The sequence below is a fragment of the Tachysurus vachellii genome, chromosome 15 (genome assembly GCF_030014155.1).
Source record: "Tachysurus vachellii isolate PV-2020 chromosome 15, HZAU_Pvac_v1, whole genome shotgun sequence".
In the NCBI taxonomy this organism is placed as follows: Eukaryota; Metazoa; Chordata; class Actinopteri; order Siluriformes; family Bagridae; genus Tachysurus; species Tachysurus vachellii.
In genome coordinates this window covers 11,237,576-11,258,032 of record NC_083474.1, presented here as the reverse complement: position 1 = coordinate 11,258,032, position 20,457 = coordinate 11,237,576, and the positions used below count along the sequence as shown (strand labels likewise).

The 20,457-nt window shown below is 37.8% G+C and overlaps 1 protein-coding gene across 2 annotated transcripts in view; it reads right to left on the bottom strand.

The window, feature by feature from the left end:
- Positions 1-20,457, bottom strand: part of brip1 (BRCA1 interacting helicase 1) — a 48,792-nt gene that overhangs the window by 9,045 nt on the left and 19,290 nt on the right. The window contains exons 15-25 of one of the 2 annotated variants that reach the window (XM_060888093.1): positions 18,706-18,865; positions 18,452-18,573; positions 14,328-14,440; positions 14,002-14,084; positions 13,357-13,599; positions 11,630-12,433; positions 9,009-9,518; positions 8,808-8,905; positions 8,653-8,731; positions 6,945-7,151; positions 6,388-6,536 (exon numbers count right to left, since the gene is read on the bottom strand). In XM_060888093.1, coding sequence (XP_060744076.1) covers positions 6,388-6,536; positions 6,945-7,151; positions 8,653-8,731; positions 8,808-8,905; positions 9,009-9,518; positions 11,630-12,433; positions 13,357-13,599; positions 14,002-14,084; positions 14,328-14,440; positions 18,452-18,573; positions 18,706-18,865 — 2,568 coding nt within the window. Of the gene's footprint in view, positions 1-6,387; positions 6,537-6,944; positions 7,152-8,652; positions 8,732-8,807; positions 8,906-9,008; positions 9,519-11,027; positions 11,047-11,629; positions 12,434-13,356; positions 13,600-14,001; positions 14,085-14,327; positions 14,441-18,451; positions 18,574-18,705; positions 18,866-20,457 lie in introns of those variants that run through there. The other variant, XM_060888094.1, reaches the window with a different exon arrangement.

The window sequence follows — 20,457 nt, the reverse complement described above, 5'->3', positions numbered from 1 at the left end:
CACAAGGGAAACATTGTGAGTCTACAGATGGAAATCAAAGACAAGTAATCATGAATACCTAGAGAAAAATGTATATTAATATCACCACTGCTTTACAAAGAAATGTTGCAGGAAAGAGTGGTAACTGTGCAGTTCTACGTTAACTTTCTAAAATCCGTGCCCCATTTCTTTGAGCAAAAAAAAGGAGAAAAATTAGGCTCCACCAGATTGCACAGGCCTAGTCAAGTACTCTCACACATCATTGTGTGTTGACAGGTTGTTGTTGGTTCCCACTTGCTTGTGTTACTACTACTTATTCTCCTAGGAAACCATGTTGTTCTAGACACTCAATTAGTTTTTGCGTGTCTGAAGTGTGTGCTTTCCTGCACTTTCTGAACACACAAAAACATCTCCATAATCTTCCAGACACTTTAAAATGCAAGAACCCTCCAAAGCTGAACACAATGCCTCTCTTCTCGAATAAATCTTTTTTTCTTCAGTGGAGCCTGAGGTAAACTCAAAGAAAACATCAGAAATAAATCAAAACACAAAAGAAAGATTTTTGCCTGTATTTGTATTGCTGATTGCCACCACCTAGATGAAAGTTTGAACAGCTATGCAAAGCTGGTGCTAGAAGACACTGGGCTCATTTGCAAAAATGGCATTCACTCACCATCAAGCAAATGTTTGAAAGGGCCTTGGAGGTTGTAAACAGGCAGTCATTTCCATCTGCTGATGAAGCCCGGGTGGAGGATGCACGCAGGCAGATGTGTTAGTAAACAGCACCCACTACCTCCTCAAAGACAAACTGCGTTAATGAAGTAAAAGTGGTAGGAGTGCTCAGGCCAGTGAAGCTCGACAAACAAAACAGGAAAGAGAGCAATAAGAGAAAACTGGTGCTCCAACATATGAGGGTAATTAGATATGGTATTGTAGCATAATCAACACATGCAACCATATTACCTTCTTGTGGCATAACTGAATAAATAACTGGTCAATAAATCATCACAAATAAAACAAAATAATAGACAATGATAATACTATGCTAAAATGAGTTTGATATTAATGTTGAAGTACAGTGATCTGGTTCATCTTGCCATTTTCAACAGGAAACTATTTCATGCAACTCATCTCACTATTTGTGGATGAACTATATAGTTGTGACTGTACTGCATAGGGTTAAACGATTTACCTGGTCTGTGTTGCCATGTACCTCCCACAGTGTTCCGAGTAGGTGCTTCATTCACATTTGGTTAAGACACCCTTAAAGAACCTTTTGTATCTCTGTCAATAATCCTGTTTGCCTTGTCATTATTGCCAGCATTAATGCGTCCAGCAAACAAAGCTTTACAGAGATGCTCAGCTCCCTGGCGCTGCAGGATCTACAGCATGGCAATTATCGACATGTTCGCTCCTCTTGTGGCAATCCATCATCTTCTCAAAACCCTGTTAAACAGCAACTGTTTAACTACAAACACTATGATAGAGGGAATCAAGAGTCTGTAAGGGCTAAAATGACTTTGTGATCATTATTGTCACTGAAGGCCTGCTCAAGAGCTCAAGAAAGTCCTGACTCTCAGGAAGAAAATTCTGAGCAAGAGAGATGACTTATCTTGCCGTAACTTTATCAAGCTCTAACAGAGGCTGAACGTTCTGGTTTGTACTGAAGAGCATAATTTTCTCAAAAAGAGAATGTAGCTAAGGGTGAGAGGTTCTTGTGCATGTAGCATACCAAAAATATACCGGTCTTTCTAGTAAAGAGGTGACACTGGCATTAGCCAGGGAAAGACTTTTACACTGGAGAATACTGACATCTCCTGGCTGCTAGGTTCAAAATCTCATGAATCCAAACATTATTTATATAAAAAAATCTAAATTAAAAATGTATAATGATTTACATTCCAAACCAACAGTTAGACTTTATGAACCAATAAATCATAGTAAATGGCATGCTTTATATAATTATATTATTATAACATCTGGGATAAAGACATGTTTGTTGTGGTATCAAGTTTCAACACAAATAAAAGAAGGACGCTGGGACAGAGTTTACATCACTCCTTACAAATACGGTTACTAACAAATCTAGGCACAGCACCTTCCTGTCAGATCAAAAAACTATGGTGTGTTGGCTGTGATTGGAAATGAACTGGGAGAAAGCAAACATGGATCAGCGGAGCAAAAGAAGAGCACAATACATCAAAGCAGCACTTTAATGTGACACCTGCTGTGCAGGACTGCAGCTCTTTGTGCTTGCACTAAGACACACAGAGGCACAAAGGTGCAGCAGTCCCCGGTTTGCTTTTGTGACTGACCGGTGGCTGTTTGCTTTTGAGGTGTTCTCCTGGTTTGCCAGTGATGCTCCTATTGTCAGGCAGCCTGCAGGTATTATGCACTGACACGAAGAGGAAGGGAGGGGAGCTGCGGATGCGTGAGTGGGTCTGGACTCCTGCCAGCTGAACTTCTCAATGCTGAGAAACACCTGTCCTGACACCTCCCTCTGCTCTTTTACATAGGTAATCCTTTGCTTGGCAGAGTACACAAAACCCCAGTGAAGGCCTCTTTTGATGGCCTAAGTGCCTTTCATCCTTTTTGGAAAATGATAACGCATAATATTTTCAGTTTCTAAGGCTTTAGCACTTATGGACAAAAGAAATTAGGCTCTAGGGTGTACTAACACCGTTTTGTTTTTGGTGTGATCCAGGTGAGAAGCCTGCACAAGTCATGTTGAGCTTCATTAGAGACATATTTAATATTTTTAAAGCTCCAAAATCACATAACTGGTCAAAAAAACCTACAATATTACAAATTCTTATGGTGTTGGTGTACGAGTATTATGAATAGATAAGCAATTTATGCAAAATTACTATTTAGAATTTTTTAGGCATCATGCAAATAATATGTATATTACATCTATGCCAGAACTCATTAAGATTTTATCCATTGCAGTATGAAAGAGGTTCTGCTTCTGATAGCATGAGCTGTAAATAAAGTTTAATCAATCATAAATTTCATCCTGTTTGCCATTTAGAAAAAATATTTTCTTATAATAAAATTGTCAAATACCGTACAGTATTATTTTTATAATTATTGTACACATACAGTACAGTGAAATTCTTTTCTCACACCCTCTCTTCTAGAGAGGCTGTATATCGTTAATTACCTATATATTTGGGGTTCATCCACAATATACAGTCTCTGGGGCAAAGAGGGTTAAGGGCCTACTGATTAACTGCTCTGAACCTTGACCTCTGGGCTACCTTTTAAAGATGAACCTCCAAGTCAAACCATTGTGGGCAGAAGCATCTTGATTTGTACAGATATAAATAAAAAGTATTTTACAACAGTAAGACATTTACACATTTACCATGACACTAAGCTAAAATTATTAGGTATTAGCAGTAATGCATGATGTACATGATGTCTTCCAAAACATAAAAATAAACTGTCATACACAAAACTCCTAATTAATGTAATCAGTTTTGTTTTTTTTAGTATTTCATAATGTTTTAATGTTTCATAATGTCTTAATGTTTTTGAATATTCATAAATATTGAGTCATCTCGAATAAGAAAAAACTGAATACTGACAAAGGGCTTAACACAAATATGTCCATGGAAAAATAAAGTACTGGCACTGAGTAAATGTGTTAGAAAGAATAACCCATAATATATACACAGCAGTGACTGACACAATCATAACAAGACAACACCCAGTAAGATGCCACGCATATCGGTGTCACTGCTGTAAAAAGAATGGTTCATCACGTAAATAATATTTGCTCAACACTAATCCTAATCCTTTTTCACTGACAATCGGGTAAAGGAGGCTGACAAATTGTGCATAGCAACTTGTTTAAATACATTAAAAACAACGTGGTAAATGTACCTTTATATATAGAAATATCATACCTTTATGAAATATTTAAAATGAATATTTAAAGCTGTCCAAAAAAGTTGTCAACCTTCCACCTATGCAGTGCTATAATTATGGAAATGTAGCTCAGTTTGAGAGACAAAGCCACACTTATTGTGTTGTAATGAACACAGAAGAAAGGCTTTAAGTAGCTGAAAAGGTTCTAAATAAACAGTAGTTTTCCCATGACAGACTAAGATTGCTTGTTGCACACATGGTGATGAGGCACGGAGTAAACGAAGTTGGTTTCCTCACGACACCCAAGCTGTGGGGGGTTGTCATTCAATATTTGCTGAGTTAGGGAGTGTGTGTGTGTGAGCGAGTGAGTGAGTGAGTGACTGAGTGAGTGAGAGACAGGGAGGGAGAATTTGTGTATTCTGTTCTGAGCTGTCTCAGCCTGCACATTAAGGCAGATGTCTGTCAGCAGGGCTCATTTGCTTAAACAAACTGCAATGGCACTTCACATGTGGCCCCATTCATTAGTATGGCACTTGAAGCTCTGCGTGTTTTGACATACCATGTCTCAGCACTTCTAATATTTACATAAGCAGGGACCACCTACAGTCTCGAGGGCATAGGCACCTTCCCTCCCTAGTTCTGCCAAAGCTTTCTATTTTCACTTCCTTTCCTTACTGAATTACAAGCTGTGACGCATACTCAGGGAAGGGAGGAGTCAGTTCTGTATAAAACTAAGAGATTTTCTCTCTTCTACAAACAGAAGCAGTATGCCTGACATGCTGGTATTTGTTCACTTCAATTGCAGCCTAAGGTTTACAACAAGGCCAATTCACAGACCTTAAAAGTAGACAGTTTTCACTGTTCTTCTAGTATTTGTTAGTAACTAAGGCATCAAATGATTGTTTATGAGGTTGCTGCATTCAGTCCCTGGTTTGATCCTGAACTGGTTGCTGTCTATGTGGATGTTCCAAGGTTCTCTTGTTTACGCCCCCTTCCTAAAATATGCTGGTAGGTGGAATTGGTGCCTCTAAAATTTCCATAGGTGTGAATAACCAATGGAAGAATGAAGATACTGTAGCATTGAGGAAAGTTTCTTTATATATTAATCTTTTTAACATTTTGCCTCAATCATGCCTAAGTGCTCTTAATGCATGTCTAGACAAGCTATATCAGTTATAAGAAATGTGTCTGTTAAAATGAATACATCACGTTGGAAGGAGAACTGAAAATATAACAGAAATCAGCCAATGTATTATCAGAGAGGTTCAATATGTTCATTCAATATGTCAATATGCACATTACTGTAGTTCTGTGGATATTATGCCACATGGATTCTTCAAAATTATTGTATATTTCAGACGATTCAAAAGTCCAAAATCAATTTGCTCTGAAGAAAAATAAAAAGAACATAAAAAAGCATGCAGATTATTATTTTTTCTTTTGATACAGTATATAAAAAGGTGGTCCCCCGGTGGTCTAGCGGTAGGATCCCGTGCTCACATTGCCCTGGTTTGGGTTCCATTCCCATGCAGAGAGCTAACCCAGACACTGAGGAGTTAACTGTCAGTGCTGGTCCCAAGCCTGGATAATATGGGAACGTTGCGTCAGGAAGGGCATCTGGCATAAAACCAAAATAAATACGCAGACCAGACGATCCACTGTGACAACCCCAAATAGGGATCAGCAGAAAGAACAACAGCGTATATTAAAAAGGGCAATGGCCTAGGTGAAAAATATGCATCTCATTACAGTTTAACAAGCTTGTCTGAAAGAACCACTTCTACAGTCCTTGATTTATGCTACAGCTCAAGAAATTCCAGTCTGATACCTGGGGAACAGAAAATAATCCCAAAGGAAGCAGTTATTTAGCACCTTACATGGGAGAGACTATTCTTTCTTCCAGCAGAAGCCATAACCGAGAATTAATGCAGCCAGCAGTCTGCCAGGCAAATAGCTCAGCTAATCCCAGCTACATTCACAACTGCAATGTGGCAGAGATGTGAACTGCTGGAAATCTCCTCTCAAAGCTCCCAGAAATCAGTAGCACATAGGACACAGTGCATGGTTTTAAAAGCACTTTTACCTCATGGGGAGAGCAAAGCACTGTTCATGTACTTGAAATAATCAGTGATACGCACACATATATTCCACAAAATGAGTGGCATCCACCAGAAGCAGTGGCTAACATCTGGCACTCTAACATTCCAGGAAGACAATTTCATCTTTCGCAATTACTGATTTGCAATCTGATTAGCTCTGCTATCAGGTATCCAGGGTATTTGGAGTAATTTTGGGAGAAAAAAACAAACAAACAAAAAAAAAACTCCACTGTAATTGTACCATTGTGAATGTGTTGTCAAATTAAGGACTTTTCAGATAAAATAAGCCTGAGGACATGGTCTTATTAAACTTAACCTGAAATTAGGCATCCTGTTAAAAAAAAAAAATAGCAAGCTGCTGATATAAACTTGTTATTTTTGTGTACTTTTTCCACAAAAATGCTTCTTCTAACATAAAACGTGACAGTAAATCTACCTGGTCAAGAGCAGGTTCCTTAGGGTGATGGACCTCTGCTGCCATGATGACAGCCCAATCAGCATGGTCAGATACACAACCCTGACACTGCAGCAGCTGGGTCACTGAACACTTGGCCTTATTCCACATTGCATTGTACGAGCACAAGCCTTTTGTTTATGTAGGTTTGTATGCACAAAGTGAGCAAACAAAAGTAGAAAAAAGAGAGTAGAGAAAACATTTAAGTCCCATTTCTGCAGAAATATCTAAACAGAAAACACTAGAAGAGTCATAAGATCAGAGGCTCTTAAGTAGTGGCCGCTCAATAGGGTACAAAACAAACACAACAGTCCTTTAGTGAGTGTGTTTTTCAGACATTTTTAGTGGCCTCGACACCAAGTACTTTTAGAAAGCATAAAAGGATGATGTAACAGATTTAACAAAAGCAGTTTCTACCAATGTTTAGATACATATAAGAACAAAAACATACAAGATGATACAAGTTGATTTCCTGTGTTCTTCAGTAACAAGTCTAGAGTAAACTTCTGTTAAACCAAATGCAAAACAATACAGCTCACCTTTTTTATTCGCAGGCAGGTAGGGTTGAAGTGAACAACGCAGGGTCTGTAAATCTAAGCCGTTCTGGACCATTAGAAGTGAATTTCCAATACTCTGACTGGCTTTTACTGGACTACATAAACACTGTGGTCTCTCACCAAATTGCTTCAAGCTCTCCACTAACTTGGACACTTCTACTTGTTCACAAACTGCACTCTGTACTACACCTAAGGAGACAAAAAAAAACTGAACTATCAAATGCTGTCTAATGTCATTTAGATTTATACAGATTTAGCCAATTATACAGATAAAGACTGATAGCTACAGGCTAGTGCTTGTAAACCTCTATTATATACAGATCATGTAACATAATGGTTAGATTATGGCTGTATTTACAGAACTTTTTGCACCATTTGCTAAAATTACAAATTACAAAAGATAAAAAAGGGTATGAATATACATTCATGGTGCATTTTATTAAGTACATTATCCTACTACAGTGTAGGGCCTTCCTTTGCTCTCAAAACAGCCTCAGTTCTTCCTGGCATAGATTCTATAAAATGCTGGAAAGATTCCTTGGACATTCTGATCCAAATTGACACGTTAGTATCAACAACATTGCTGTAGATTTTTTAGGTGCACTTTAATCCTGCGAAATTCCCCTTCTACCTCATTGCAAAGTTGTTCTACTGAATTCAGATCCAGTGACTGGAAGGGCACTTATTCATACCAGTGTTAATCATTCCAGCTTAAGACACCTTTTACAGTACTTAGTGAAATTGAGCACTATCATTCTGGAAGTAGACATTAGCTAAGGGTTAAATTGTGGCAAATAGGCTGATGCATGTATTAATAGGTCAAAGATGTGCCTAGAATCAATTCCACAAACAATTACACCACCACAATCAGCCTGGACTGCTGACACAAGGCAGGTTGGGTCCATGGATTCAAGCCGTTAAAAGTTAAATTGTGGGTGCAGGTTTTCATTCCAACCAAGCAGAAGCCACACCCGTGCCTACTGAAAGCCAAGAACAACTGATTAAACAGGTGGAAACAGGTGTGGCTGCTGCTTGATTGGAGTGAAAACCTGCACCCAGACTAGCCCTTTGAGGATAAGATTGAATACCGCTGCTCTAAAACATGGCACCTTTGGTAAATTAAAGTAAATAATACTTAATATATGATTGTGTATCTCTTGTTCTCAGTAATTGCAATATTGTCTCACTGCATGATGAGTTTCCACCCAATTAGTTTAGATACATTTTTCTGTAAATCTGCAGACAGAATGCTTCTAGAGACTAATGAAATCATTCTGCAGCTACCATCATAAGTCAGATCAATGAAGATTAGTGAGCCTGTTTCAGAAGCAACCATGCAAGCTTGAGCCATGATGCTACCCCCACCATGCTTGAGTAATGACTTAGATGAAAGTTTTGTATTATGAGTAGATCCTTTCTTTCTTCACACTTGGGTACATTTTACGTCACTTTGGAAAAGGACAGACTTGATTCCACAACTTTTGTTGCTAATCTCTGTATTTCGTTAAAAATTCCAATCTTATCTGAAGATTCTTACTGATGAATGAAATTTATCTTGCGGAATGGTCTTAATATTTCTGGACCATGATATCTTTACACCTTCTTTGTGAAGGTTGTTGGTGAGGTCACTCACTGTTGTTTATGGGTTTTTCTTTACAGCTTTCACAACAACAATAATAGTTAAACTAACCTTGAGCAAAGGGAAGGAGCTCCATCTGACATAAACCACAGTTAAGTCCTTTCATACATGGCGAACCACTGGAAAACTGCTGGAAAAAGAAAAGCACTTGTCCCTAGGGTCAAACATGGAAAAATCTCAGCACTCTGCATACCCCATAGATTTACCTTCTGTCTTTTGTCTGGCTTGATTGTAGAGGTTTTATCCTTTCCCACCATATTACTCAGCCTTCTTTTCCTTACAGACGACCTTTGAACTCTTATCCCTGTAAATTTGACCACATAAAAGGTAATACAAACATATGTTTTGTACTATATTGTTGAAACCATTCATTTATTCAAAGAGGTACAAGACAAACATTTTCTTACCTCTCTGATAAACACTTGAGACCTCATGCACTTCTCCTGTTTGATGAGAAGAACCGTTCCTCTCATTACATACAGTCAAATGTCTTTTTCTACTATGTGGCTCTGGATTGCTAATATCAAAGCTCATTGCAGACTGACTATCGGTATGACAGTCATTTGCTGTGGGATTAGAACAGCTCATGTGCTTTATTCCTGTTTTCCTTGTTGTTCTTCTCACTGTCAGTGCTGTATTCTTTGCTTTAGTAAAACCATACTGCATGCAGAAAACTGAGGCCTGCATTGCCTTAGAGCTACTTTCACATTCAAAATCCTTTATACTTTCTGATTTCAGCAGCCTTTCTACTTGGGTTTCTGTTGTAACTGCATCACTGCATTGAGGTCTAATATCCTGGACTTGGTGTAAAGCAGGAGTCTGGGCTGGGCTTTTTGAAGATTGTGATGCCTTGTCACAACTCCCTCGCTTTCTGGGTTTGTAGAATTTCTCTTTCTTTCTCTCCCCTGCACTGTGACCTACCAAACCAAGTAGAACTTGTAACAACCTCATGCACACACACACTTCTCAATCCCAGTATTTGGGAACATACTCCCAAATTACCGAATATCTTAATTGATCTAATTTATGTAGTCAAATATAAAAATAAACTCCAAATTCAAAAGGATTCCTATTAAGCTGCGCTTAACAGTGTCAATTCCAGAGGCTGGCGTAACCTAAAGGTTAGGCTGAATCATACTTACACCAGAAAGCCACATTCAGTAGACCATCAACAAATAGTAATTTTATGCTGAACCTATGGGCTTATTTTTAGACATGGGTGAAATTTTTTTTATACGGATGACATTGTCAGGTATTGTTTAGAAAAAGGCAACCAATAAACATGCTTAGGAACATACATACTACATGTTACCTTTTAAATAACTATGTTATTTCAAATTAATGTAAATTGATGGTGCGCAAATAAAATAACAAAAAGCTGAAGGTTTTGTAAAAAAAAATATAGACATTGGTAATAGATTTTAGGTAGTAGAATATAATACCAATTAAAAGGACATATGTTCAGTACAGCACTACTGTTAACAAAGCTATGTCTATAATTCCAGTCTGTTAAGATAAGAATCAGTGTTACTAGACAGCAAAATGGTTAAATGAAATTACATATTTCAGGGATAAATACTGTATATTCTTTGGCTGTGGTAGAGTCTAGCCATGTAGTAGGCCTTACACGGGTTCAGACAGCTTATTAGAATATCTTGAACAGCCAATTCTAACATTCCAGCCTTGCAAAAGATTGTATTGATGCTAATGGAGCAGCCGCCATTCCTGCAATGCAATTACTTGGCACAACACAGATGAAGAGGGATGAGCTTTAATTGAAAAGCATTCTCTCCCATTCCTTCTGTAGCCCCCACATTAACGACATCACCACATAAAGCCATCTAACGAGACTATTCTTGTCAGACTAACAGCATTTAACATCTCCTCTGCCAAAACTGAAGTGTTTGCCAGACAAAATTACACTCTAGAGTCAAAGTAAGGGCTCCAGTAATACTAATGAGGCTCAATGATTTATTGCTTAGAATAAAAGGTGGTCAGGCAAAGGTTCTGGGTAAAAATGGCTTAAGAGAAAAATTCTTTATTTATGCTCATATAAAGGACAAAAGTAAAAATCAACGAAAATTGAGCTGAAGCTCATTTCAGACAATGGTCAATTGTGGAAAACATCAAATGTCTGGATTTATTTTTTTGTCATGCACATTCCTTGGATTCAAAATTAAAACATTCATTCCCATTAAACCATTAAAACATTCCCATTAAAAACAAGGGAAAATGGTCTTCTATCTTCTTCCACACCACACCCATTCAAATCCAATGCCAGAGAGACAACAAAGGGAAAGAAACTCTAGTGCTGAGAACAAGCTCTTAAAGTGATCCACCTCAGGGTAGAAGTGAAGTTACACAGATTTCCATCACCAAGAGCCCAAACCACATATTATCCACAGATCTGAAATCTGTACATTTACTTCAACATAAAGAATCTGCCTAGAAAAAAAGAGTGTTCAAGGCTTTTCCACCATTACATCCATCAGCATAGAAAGAGAGGTTTCTAAGGTCAGTTATTGTCATTGCTTGTCTTTCTGACTACTGTAGCTACACAACTTCTGCCTTATTCATATTCAAAGTATGTACAATAAAATGTTTACAGGCCTGTAATATTTGTATAAAAATATAAACCCTTTCAGCCACGAGAAATTAACTGCAAAAGAAACCTTGAAGTTCCATTTGTTCCACTTCAGGCCAACTCTCTAAAATCAGCCCCAAATAGTCTTTATGTTTTGAAGCTTAGGGATATGTGGTTGATACTCATTTTAACACAGTACAAAAGAGATCACAAGATTGTGTTAAAATCAGCTCCACAAATGTGGGCCCTGTGTGTTTGCAGTCCCACAGTACTGCCACTAATGCCAAATATAATCTAAACCTCCAGCCATTTTTGAAAGATATATTTATTTGGTGCAGCTTTATATTTATTTACCATTTGAAAACATTACTGTTATTCAGTCATCAATTGCAATGACCTGTGGCTGACTCCCCTGAGAGACATTTAGGTAATGAGTGGGTTTACCTGCTTCTCTACTAGATGCTTTTTGCCTGGACCTGGAGAGCCTACGTGACTTATTGCTGTTGTGGTGGTGTTGCTGTGTAGCATTGTTCTCACTGCCTATACTACAGGTCCCCTCTGCCTGCTCTGATAAACTCTCAGACAGCACACAGTCATTGTTAGGAGAAACATAGTCTCTTTCAGCAAACACAGCAGCTTCTTTAAGATCACTCGGGCCAGCACAGGCCATTTGGCCCTTCTCAGACCTGAACACCTCAGGCTGTAGTCTGTCAGCTATCTTTCCGATGGGGCAAAGAAGCTGTTCAATCTGATGATGAGTTTCCTCTGTAGCTGCCTTAGCTGTCTCATCATTTTCCTCTACAGCTGCTGCAGCAGACTCCTCTTCTTCTACCTCAAACAGCTCTGGGGAATAGAAGATACTCTGGTCATCCTCCTTAGCATCTTCAGATCCTGCTTCACTTGCTTCCGGGTTAGAAACATAGCAAGTCATAACAGGGGACAGGGCTGGTGTCTGAAGAGGAGAGTCAGGAGGAATCTCATTCAATTTGTTCTCAGGAACCACTTTAGTCTGATCTTCAGCTGCCTGGTCATATGCAAAATCTGTGTCCTTATTAATGACCGCTGAATCTACACACTGGTTCATGTCCTTTTTGGAGTCCTTAGATTGGAAGATAGGAGTCCTGAATCGAGAACTCACTGGTGTAGAGGTGAACAAGGTAGCCATTGTTTGCGGTTTTGACAGGATTTTAGGCATGTCACACTGAGAAATTAGTGATTCTGATTGATGCTGTGAAGATTTCTGGTCACCTAAGCAAAAATAACATCAAAAGGTAAGCCTTAAATACTTTGCAATGAACTTTTAATAAGTCACCCCTGAAAAATACAAAGAATCAAGTTATTTATTTATAAGCAACTGCAAACCATCTAGTTAAATTTGGCAAAACATCAAGCACAACAATATTACATCAAACAAAGAAACAGCACTGATACAAATATATATAGCATACAGTATATACTACAATATAAAAAACAGCATCACAGTTTTGAAACGAATAAATACTAATACTAGTCAAGAACCAGCTCAAGATCCAGTTTAAAAAGCACCCTTAAAAATAATTGCATGCGTGAAAAGGTAAAGGGAAGAACTAGTGGCTGTGTTAAAAGTAGAACCTCACAAACACAAGTCTGACACATTTTTGGCTTTGTGAAGTGCATGAATACCACAAAATGAATTAGGAAGGCACATTTAAACAGACTTACATTTTAGTCTATTGCTATAGTGTCCAAAACCTGGAAAAACATTATATAAGGTAAGACATTCTTTCATGTCTGTCTCATTCTAAGACTGGATAATAAGTAAGTAGTCTGGACTCCTGGGGCAAGCAGATTTAGTGCTAGCTTCTTATTTTGTTTCATTGTTACCTTGTGGACGAGTATGTTTAACAAGTTTTATCTAGCAAACTATTTGTCCAAACATATTATACATATTATATAACGTTAATGATGTAAATTAGTTAAAATTAGTGAAACTAGGTTTCCAGACAAACAAAACACGAGACTGGGCAACACACTGGAGCTTTTACTTGCCAGAATGGCTAGTTAATGAATTTTTTAATGAAAGTTTGTTTCAGACATAATTCCTGTCTGGAACAAACACCTGCCAGATAAAGCTTGGGTTAAAAATAACCACTGGATTATTATTATTTTTAAGTGAGAGTGAGAACATGTACCTGCTTCAGAGGGAGGAGTAATCTGACCCTCAGAGCTCAGGGACTGGTGCAGTTTTGGAAGTTTTGGAGGCAACTGTAGAGTTGATGACTGAGTCCTGGGGGATTCAAGGTTAGCTTGAACAAGCTCTTCAGTGTGGCTCTCTATTTCTCCTTGCTGACACTGGGAGAAGGACACCAAAGACTCCATGGCACTAGTAAAGCTGTCATGGTGCTTCACCAGCTGACGCACCCACTTGGACAGGCCTGGACGAGCGTGTGGAATGAGAGTGTTAGACTAACCACATCCCTGCTCTCTATTTCCATAAATATTCCACCGCTTGATCATCAACATGTATAAACTTTCATGTGGTAGGTGGATCTTAATTCTGTTTTGACCACTATGTGAAAATCATAGTGTAGATTTTCATGTAATCAACACTTCTGACTTTACCACTGCATGTAAAAGAGCAGAGGCCTTATGTACACATTATTTGGCAACGGTTCATACAGAGATGTCTCATAGTAAAAGACCACTATCACCATCTAGTGTCTGCAGACATGTAACTACACAGCAGTGAGATGGCAGACCTTCATTCATTTCAAAACAGCCACTATGAACATACATGGCACCAGAATCAACATAAAACCTTTTCTTCATTAGTTTACCTGTGATATACTTGTTGGGGTTAGCTCTAAAACGATCGTCCACTAAAATAAGTGCACCCCAGTCATTTTTATGTCGAATACACCTATGGAAAGCAAATGGATGATGATTTTGATTAGCAAAACTTTGATTAATAATGAAAATAAAAAAATATCTAAAACAGTCACTCAAAATGTAAACTAAATGTAAACATATTTCAATTAGCACATTCTCCATTCATGTGATCCATATTATAACCTCAGTGTAGATTAATTACAAGAATTATGTTGCAATTATAAAACTTTATGCAAAATAAATATTTATGGTGTCAGGTATCTCAAATACGTACCTTCCCAAAGCCTGATTTAGGGCCCGGAAGGCCTGGATCTCATACCATCGGCCTCCAGGAAGAAGGCCTCTGGATTTACAGTGCTGGTCATTATATTTCATCTTCAGTTCAACCTGTAACACAAATAAAAATATAGATATATACACAAAAAAGCATTCTGGTTCCCAGATTTTTAACACTGACCCAAACATAAATCACTAAACCTTAGAGACTAAATACTTTTCTTTTTGCAAACACTTGAATTAGCACTTACATTAAATAGACCATCTAAATTTGATCTATAAAACAAGGTTTTGCTTGATCGTATTCGTAGACCCTGTTCTACCTGAACTGCTTTATGTCACTCTAGAAAAGGGCATCTGCTAAATGCTTTAAATGTAATTCTACAAAAATGTAATACTAAATGCAAGGTCATCTAAATGCCATATTAATTTTGAGTAAATATCAAACATTTCATACAAAAGCTGCTAGAGAAAATTCTGTCATAAATACTCCATGGTCAGTCACATTAATTAATAATAGCTGATTAAAACAAGAAGCACCTGCACTACCCGAGGGTGAACAGGTGAGAGGCATAGCCTAACACTCCCATGAAGGTGACCCTCACAGCCAGAAGACCCTCACAGCAGACCCTCACTGCTTTGTTTTAGTTTTGGGTACATTAGATGGAGTGAAGGGGCCACTGAATGACATGTCTTGCCATACAAAAGCCAGGGTGTTGTCCATCAGTTTTCACCCATCACTTTGCTTTTTTAGCTCTAACCTTTTAAAGCTGACAAGTGAAAAGTTCAGCTCCCGTTGGGTAGGCCAGGTTGGCGAGGCTTTCTAACTGCTTGTGACAGGTACCGTGTGTTCATAAGCACCAGCTTAGAGTCAAAAGGCCATCACCAGGACAATTACAGCCTGTTCCAGGCAAAGATCAATGTGCTATGTTAGCAAACCTCAACAAAAGTGACATTTCAGAATGAAAATTTTAAGTTCTTATTATTACTGCGAACACACCCTTACACAAGATACACTTATTTAAAGGTGAAAACCAGCCTACACTGAATGGACCATTTGAGATTGGGATAGGAAACCAAAGTACCTAGAGGAAACGCCCCAAAAAAGTATTTTTCCATGTTGTCTACTCCTAATGTCCACACCTACAGTAAGTCTTCTAAGGCACTTCCATTGCTGATAAGAGATGTGATGCTGATTATCAGTCTCAGAGTCAAGAGGATGACATGAAGACCTGGTCATCAAAAGTAAAGGTCACTAGCTCAAGGCTGCCAATGTCATCTAATTCCAATCAGGGTCCATTTCAGCATCTGGGCAGTCACATTCCTGCACTACATTAACACTCAATTCGATATGGCAGGTTGCATATGTGAAAAAGCCAGTTCTAGCTGTAGGCCAATTCTTCTTAATGTGCAAGAAACCATAAGCTAGAAGGGATTTGTTAAATGTCAGAGGATAGGCTTCTTCAGCTTTACCTTCTCATCCCTAAAAACAGACATTGACTGAGGAGCAGGCTTCATGACTGATTGACTATGTATGCACCAAGCATGTAAAAGTAGATTGATTCATACTGATGTTTCAGAATAATAAACAAAAATCCATGTTTACATCCCACAGTGCCTTATTTCAGATAAGATGTTTTTTTTGGAAATAAATGTCAAAATCTAAAAGTTAAAAAGAAATTTTAGATCAAACCAGAATATACAAGCAAATAACTGGAGCAGACAAAGAATACTAGTAACCTTCTTTTTTACAGGCTAATTTGAGAAGGCGCAATAAAACTGTCTACCTGCACGCTAAATAATACAGAAAGGAAAAATCATTTGTTTATTAGCATTTGAATGTTATCAACATTATATATAAAAACTATGAAACCTAACAGGAGCTCTGCATTATAGACTCATTGTGACCCCTGGAAACTGCTTTAGCTTTTTAACTTCACAACAAAAATGATACAGCAATGTTGAAATTTTGTCCCTCAAATGTCATCAAATGTGCAATTTCACAGAAATATTTCATGGTATTTTTCTGATAACACACAATACCATCTCTACAAATATAAAACATAGTTCAAACACACATTGTGAAGGTGAAATATGGAAGATTATCAAAAGCTTTGGAAAAAGAATGATCATAAAGAAAGGTTGTTCTCACTGTTCTCATTGTTCTCACTGATCTGCAGTTATAGCCAAAGGACAGAAAGCTCGGCGACACCACATCATAAACGTGTGGTCCAGCATAGCCTCATTTACTTGTTATACTTAACATCCAAATGAATGAGAAAGTACAGCTCTTGCTAAATAATGTGATTCAGAGGGCAAACACCTTTGTGATATGCAATTTAGAGGTGTGAATCAACTCTAAACATTAGTTCTAAACAAATGCTCCATTCAATTCAATTTTATTGCACTAATGGTTTAATATCATGCACATATTTAATATTATGTACAGTTTGTGTATCAATATAATATTCTTCTCAAAACTTGAGGCAGCACCATCGATCAGGTATGATTTTTAACCACAAAGGCCTCTCGCTGGAAGAACAGAAACAAGACAGCACTTTATATTATTGGTTTCTCTTTACTTTCCCCTTGGCACCCTGATATGATTAAAGTGTTCTAATAAGTAACTTGCTCAAGACGGAACCAAATGTGATAGTAAGTCAGTAATTCCAAATGCACATGAGCTGCTACAGTACTGCAAGGATTTAGGAAATATACATTATTCCTTCTGTCAAAGAATCATGTGAGCCATAAAACAGTGTGATCTCAATTATTAGCCAAAAAATTATGGATTTCTATTTAATCGATAATCATACGAGCAAATTTGAAATTAACTACGTAACTTGGTGGACAACAATTTTAGAAATGCCACGATTATGCAGCCTGTAGTAAAGTGTTCAAGATGTTGAGAGTCAAGGATTCTGCTGTACCAGAAGTGTGCAGAATGTATAAAATGTATTATAATTGGTCATTATGTGCAGCGTTATCAAGATGCTAAACAACGTGTATGTTTTTTTTATAAAAATGTCATACCCTGCTGTTTAGTAAAACACAATCAAACATACTTTTTTGTCAACTTCTAAACCATATGGCAATACAATGCCTTTAGAGAGTGACTGATTGAAAATTATCTGGAGGGCAAGAAACAAACACTGTAGAGTTCTGTCAAGCACACCATGTGGCATTTAAGAAATCAAACCCCTTCTGATTGAGAAGCTGGAATGCACCCTATTCCCCTTTGGCCAATCAGCTTAACGCTGGATGCTTAATGTTACATCCTGAAAGCCTCAAACAAGAGCTGCAATTAAAACCTATCTAATATTCCCTCTACAGCCTTATCCAAATGGCAAAGCAAATCAACTGCCAAGAAAGCAGAAACGGGAGAGAAAAAAATAAAAAATAAAAATCAAAGCCTTTACCCAGAGCTAAAGCAGCCACCGTGCCAACAGTTTCTGCTCAGGTGAAGAACTTAGAAGCAACAATCATCCACGTGTCCCTCATGGCGACAGACACGGTAAGAAAAACTTTAATACACTCTGACAGCAAGGTAGACAGAGGGGGAGGCATAAAGGTCAAGTTGATATGCTAAGGACAGCTCAAAAATGGTACAATCACCATGGGATGTACATAATGCAATGTTAGGTTTGTTCTGAAGATTTTATAACACATCAGTGCTGTACAGGACAATTACAATTAGGCCAGGCCGGGAGCATGTTGTTGTTATTGTTGTTGTTTTTTTTTCGGCTGATCCCTATTCAGGGTTGGCACAGCGGATCATTTGGTCCACATATTTGATTTGGCACAGGATTCCCTTCCTGACTCAACCCTCCCATTGGTTAATCCCTCAGTGGCAGAGTTAGCTCGCTGTCAGGGAATCAAACCCGGTCCACAGCAATGAGACTTTCAGAGCCAGAATAAGTAGAAATAATCAGAGCTGGATGTTTTAGTTTATTATTATTCATTAAAGGCCTGACTATAATACCTTTCAGTACAAAAATGACTATGAACAATTTCATAGGATTCGATTTCACACATTTATCAAGAAATAAAGAGCATGCATTCCAGAATATTGCTGTAAATAAAGGGGAGAAAATGCAATGCTCCACAGTACAGGGTTGTTACCTGCAGGTCTTTAATGTTGGGGAAGGGAATGCCAATAGTGACCACAGCTCTGGCATTGTCATCAGAAAAATCCAGCCCCTCACTCACTTTCCCTCTGCAAACTGCAATCAGAAGTGCTCCATCTGTAAAAAAAAGGATGAAAACAAATGAATATCACAGACATAAAAATAATTCTTGCACAAAAGGAATTTTACAGAAAATCACAAAAGGTCACTTTGATCCCAGAATAAGAGATGAACAGTGTTTACTCCCACCTCTGGCACCACTTTGTCTAATGGCATTGTAGTACGTTTGTAGCAGCTCATCAAAATCACTCTTGGCTCCTCCACGTGGCTCTGCAATCACTGCTTTCTTCTCCTCCAGCTTCTCCCACAAACCTGTGTTCATCCAGCGATCCTTCAGCTTATCCAGCATCTATTCAGGCACACAGATTTACCAACATCTTCTTTACTATATACAGGTTTCAGTGTTTGAGTATTCATCAGGTATAAGGAATACAACATTTATCCATAGTGTTATGATGCGCATCTTAACGGTATTCATGGAACTTTCAGAATCAAGTTAAGTATAGGTAGTTGATATTCAATGGCAGAATTGAACACCATATTCAGACTACATACGAGAGCCTCACACAAGAGGTGCTATGTGCTTTGAGGGCAATTCAGACCTTAGAATTTTTCCTAGCAATATCAGTGTGAGTGAGGAGCAGTATTAAGTACATCACCACTGTTTGATGGCGTGAAGTCCAAAATAAAACACATGCACAAAAAATATTGAACACTGCCAAAGAAATATGACAATTATTTAATTATTATTATTATTATTATATAATTATTAATTATTAATACTGATGTACATTTAACATCCTTTAATCTGAGACACTGTTTATCCTGTGGACAGACTTTATCTACTTATAAAACTGATAAAATTATAAAAAATGCTAGTGAGTTGAAAGCAAGGCAGATGAGTGCTTGGTCAGGTTCTCCTTCAAACCGAGCTTTACATGAGAACACGATTAAATATCTTATATCCTGTACACAATACAAATATAACAGGGCATGGTGGATCAAATTTATTTTGGAAACTGCTGCATAATAATGGATAGAGGACAATTGTTATATTTAAGATTTCAATCACTGAGATTATTACATTATTACTACTAGGTTATTACAAGTAGACTATGTGGCAGTGCAAAACGTCAGCAAATCTCTTGGGAGTAACACTCAGGAGTAAAGTTCTTTTCCTCACCAAGCCTGCAGTGTGTCTAGACTATCCACAATTTCCTTTCGGGTAAACATAATTTTCCAATCAAACAGATTCATTAAATGGTATGGAAATGTGTTAGTAAGGTCAAGTAGATCTTTTGTAGTAAAAGTAGAAAACCTAAAACAGAATTGTGTGAATACATTGTTGACACCATGCTTTGATGCTTTGCACAATGTACCATATGAGAAACGATGATCTGTTTAAAAAAAAAAAAAAAAACGCAGACCCACGATCAAAGAAAAAAAAGAAATGGTTGTATTTGTTCTGTTAATTTGTGTCTATGTATATTTAATAAAAAAAAAAATAAAAAAAAACATATTACATATGACTCATTCTTCTGATGGATCAGGTCAATGCACTAAGCAGACTGAATTTACTTCTGGACAATGTTATTAATTTCTTTCCAGGCCAAAGTGTAAACTGATAACCCCAATGTAACCTGATATGGACCTTAAAAGACAGGGACATGTGCATGCACAAAGACTCTCGTGTAAGCTCATTGTTTATATTCCCAGAGCTGTAATTTGTTAGGCCTTATAAAAACGAGTGAAATACAATACAGTGCCAGTCCAGGAGCCTTTTGGCTTGCACAGTAATGGTTCTAATGCTTTTATCTCTCAGACACTGTAAGTAAACATCGCCCTGAGTCTGCCTTCATGCTGCCATTTAATTACGTACACATTTTTCCATAGCCCTCATGTTCATACTGTGGAGACCAGTTCAAAAGCAGCCCGTGAAAG